Genomic DNA, 4,098 nt, shown 5'->3' with positions numbered 1-4,098 from the left:
TTAGCCTCTCAAGCTGGAACTACAGACACATGCCACTGTGCTGGCATTAGCCACTTGAAAATATTTTCATGGACATGGGCCGAGCAGCATAGTCATAATCACCTACCTCACAGAAGAGTCACCTGAGGTGGTGGCACCTGCCTCAAAGGTGGCAGGGCCTGGACCTGCATCTGCTTCCTTGGAGACTACTTCTGGGCCTCACAGATGCCCATTCTCATAGGAAGAATCCACAACAAGCTATCACTACCTTTTCCTGTTTGAGTCCTACCAGCAAGTATCCCTGAGGTCAGGTTACTTCAGGAGCAAGGAACAAGAGTCAGGTTGTAGCCATGAGAACATGGGCCCCTGACTGGCTATGATGTCTGTCCTGGCTAAGGAGGAAGGCACATCTAGCAAAAGACCACAAAATCTTGTGTCCCACCAAGAGTATAGGAGAAAACCACTCAGGAAACCACTGCGGAAGCCACACGGGTCCCCTGCGGACTCCTTAAACCACCAATATACCATTTTTTTTCTTTTTTAGTCCACACAGTTCCACCAGTATGAAATGCCATGACTCCCATTACCCAAGACCACCTGCTAGAAGAAGGCCTGCTCACCTTGCAAAGTTTACTTTAGGTATCATCCCAGGCCTCCCTAACCATTGCAGGCAAAGAAGAGGGTAAAAACACAGGCTGTGACGGTAGACATACCAGTTGTTAGTTTCTGATACTTAAGGAGCTACAGTGATGTAAGGCAGGTAATTGAACCTATGTGAGCCTCAAGCTGCTCTTGTGTAAAACAGTGATGACAAGAGAATCTAATTCTAAGGAGTTCAGGATTAAATGAGCTGAGGGTTAAATAATGCCTGCCAATTAGCCTTGATGATTGGACTCTTGATGATCAGCTGTCACTCTTTGCAATTATTTCTTTTCTCTTTGTTCACATAATATCCTAGACAAACTGAAACAGCAAGCTTTTTAAATATCGTCAGATTCCCTATACAAAAATGCCAGACTCTGGGCAAGTGTGTAACGCGCCACTTCAGCCGGAATTGCCAAAAAAAGGCACCTCCAAATAGGTGACATTTGGACAGAGGCCAGAAGGATGTGAGAGGGAGGCCCTGCGAAGTCATAGGGGCAGTGTTCGAGGTAAAGGGAAGTGCAAAGAGAAAGGCTGGAAAATGGAAGAGGACTGCACGGTCAGGTTGGTGACTCTGAACAGCAAAGGACCAGGGAAAAATGGAGAGACAAGGTCAGGGGTGGTTGGCCAGGTGGATGAGGTAGGGGCTGGCAGGCAGCAGAGGAGGCTGGATTTAGGGGAAGTGTGATTAGAGCTCTGGAAGGAAGCATCATTCATCCTTCTACCAAGGACTGAGCACCTGTCGGAGGCCAACACTGTTGCAGGACTGCGGATAAAAGAGTGACAAGCTACGACCACTTCTCTTAAATAAACGACGGCGACAAAGAAAAATCCTGTGGCTGTCTTGGCTTCCGCCTGCCCAGGAGGCCTCCAGAAGTAGCAGAGCAGCAGCAAGGCCGAAACCTCGTCCACTCACCTGCGCCGAGGCTGCCATCCTGGGACCCTGCAGCCCTAGCGCGACCCGGGAATGCCGCGGCTCAGTCGACCCCAACCCTTCTCTGTCCTGGGCGGGGCGACCTCGGCTGACTTTCGCACTCAGAGCCTCAGTTTCCCCAGAGAAAAATGCGCACAAAGCGGGCGCAGCGTCGGGGCTGAGGAGACGGAGGGCGGCTGTGGAGGTCTAGGCCCCGGCGGGAGCCGGCGGAACACCCCGTTAGGGAACAAGTAGGGGGTCAGGCTCCCGCCAAGACGCGGAGAAGGGGCGTAACAGCCTCATTACCCTTTTCCCTGCTCAGGCCTCTGGACGCGCCCACCCAGCGGTCCAAGCCCCACACTGTTTCAGCGCCAACCCGGCTCACGGAGATGACGTCACGCCAAGAAGCGGAAGTCCCGCCTCCGCCGCCCAGGCCCGCAGAAAATGTCCCTGTCCTGGGCCCAGAGTCTGCGGCGGACGCAAGGGACGACGCCTTCTGAGTAAGGCAGTTTTTTCCTCACGTCTTCCGGGTGTGGGAACTCACCAAGCACAGCCGACTCCATGTAAGTGCGCACAAAGACCCCTGCGGCGTCTTAGGGCCGCCGCTTTACTACGAACACAAGTCGGAGGGTCGAAAGGTCCTTTCTAGCTTAGGAAAATTGAGGTCAGGAGGCGGGGATATTCGCCCCGATTCAGATCATGGGCTGGGCCCAGAACTTCTGGCTCACTTTCCCTCTTTTAGGGAGGTAGCTCATGTAATCTCAGTGCTTTGGGATGCCAACACAAAATAATTGCTTGACGTCAGGAGTTTGAGACCAGCCTGGGCAATATAGTAAGATCTTACTTATATCTATTAAAAAAAAAAAAAAGAGCAAGGCATGATGGCATACACGTGTAGTCCTAGACAGTGGTCAGTGGGAGGCTGAAACAAGAGGATTGCTTGAGCTCAGGAGTTTGAGGTTATGGAGAGAGATGATGAGAGAAAACACACCGCATAAACACACTGAGGTGCCATCTTATACTGATCAGAATGGCTATTATTAAAAAGTAAAAAACCAACAGATGGTGTGGATGCAGGGAAAAGGGAATGCTTATACACTATTGGTGGGAATGTAAATTAGTACAGCCTCTATGGAAAACAGTATGGAGACTTATCAAATAACTAAAAATAGAACTGTAATTTGATCTGGCAATTCCACTATTGGGTATCTACTTAAAGGAAAATAAACCATTATATCAAAAAGATGCCTGTACTTACATGCTTAGTGTAGCACTATTCACAGCAGCAAAGTCATCGAATCAACCTAAGTGTCCATTGACAGATGATTGGATAAAGAAAATGTGATAAATATATATATACACACACACACCATGGAATAATACTCAGTCATTTAAAAAAAATCATGGCTTTTGCAGCAACATGGCTGGAATTGGGGGCCATTCTCTTAAGTGAAATAACTCAGAAACAGAAAGTCAAATACTGCGTGTTATCACTTATAAGTGGTAGCTAAATGATGTATACATATGGAAATAGTGGAATAATAGACGAAATTAAAAAAGATGGGAGGCATTGCCAGGACCCCTCACACCATGGTGCTGCACTCACCCACACCACGGCCATGCCACCCCATTGGCACACACTTGCAGGTAGCCCCCCCTGCACTGCCCAAGTGTGCACACTTGCTTGTGGCCTCCCCATCCCCCAGCCATAGTGCACTCTCTGCAGTCCCCACAGTGTTCTGCTGGAGCACTTTTGCCAGCAGACAGAGAACACCTCAGCCCCTCCAGCACAGCAGGTGCTTCGCCCCAAGCAGCCAGAGAACAAAGCCAAGGGCTTAGTCCCCACTCCCCAGGTTTACAGCATGCAGCTCAGGAGTGCTCAGCTGAGCCTTGGCCTGTGAAAGCACCCATAATTGAAACCATTCAACTAAACCCAACTTATACCACAGTAAAACCCCCAAGGGCATCAAATAATATAAAAGCAGAAAGCCCCATTCAAAGGACAGCAACTTCAAAGAGTCAAGGAACATCAGCCCACACAGATGGGAAAGAACCAGTGCAAGATTTCTGGCAATTCTAAAAGTCTCCAAACGACTGCATTAGCTCTCCAGCGATGGTTTGTAACCATGCTTAAATGGCTGAAATGACAGAATTCAGAGTCTGGATGGCAAGGAAGGAAAAATCCAAGGAAACCAATAAAGCAATCCAAGCATTTAAATATGACATTACCATATTAAGAAAGAACCGAACTGGGCCGGGCACGGTGGCTCACGCCTGTAATCCCAGCACTTTGGGAGGCTGAGGCAGGTGGATCACTTGAGGTCAGGAGTTCAAAACTAGCCTGACCAACATGGTGAAACCCTATCTCTACTATAAATACAGAAATTAACTGGGTGTGGTGGCAGGCACCTATAATCCCAGCTACTCGGGAGGCTGAGGCACAAGTCCCTTGGACCCAGGAGACAGGAGATGGAGGTTGCAGTGAGCCAAGGTCATGCCCCTGCACTCCAGCCTGTGCAACAGAGCAAAACCTTGTCTCAAAAAAAAAAAAAAAAAAAAAAAAA

General features: G+C 49.1%; 1 protein-coding gene across 1 annotated transcript in view; it reads right to left on the bottom strand.

Annotated features, from left to right (window-relative positions):
* The window catches only part of ZNF543 (zinc finger protein 543), a 9,532-nt gene extending 7,977 nt beyond the window's left edge, over window positions 1–1,555 (bottom strand). Inside the window, exon 1 of the mRNA XM_011979743.1 lies at window positions 1,538–1,555. Within this exon, the coding sequence (XP_011835133.1) occupies window positions 1,538–1,555 (18 nt within the window). The remainder of the gene's footprint in view (window positions 1–1,537) is intronic.
* Between the last annotated feature and the right edge of the window lie 2,543 nt (window positions 1,556–4,098).

Source organism: Mandrillus leucophaeus, unplaced genomic scaffold (assembly GCF_000951045.1).
Source record: "Mandrillus leucophaeus isolate KB7577 unplaced genomic scaffold, Mleu.le_1.0 Scaffold205, whole genome shotgun sequence".
NCBI lineage: Eukaryota > Metazoa > Chordata > Mammalia > Primates > Cercopithecidae > Mandrillus > Mandrillus leucophaeus.
Note: the sequence above shows the minus strand (reverse complement) of the source record. Positions and strands in the feature narration are given on the sequence as shown.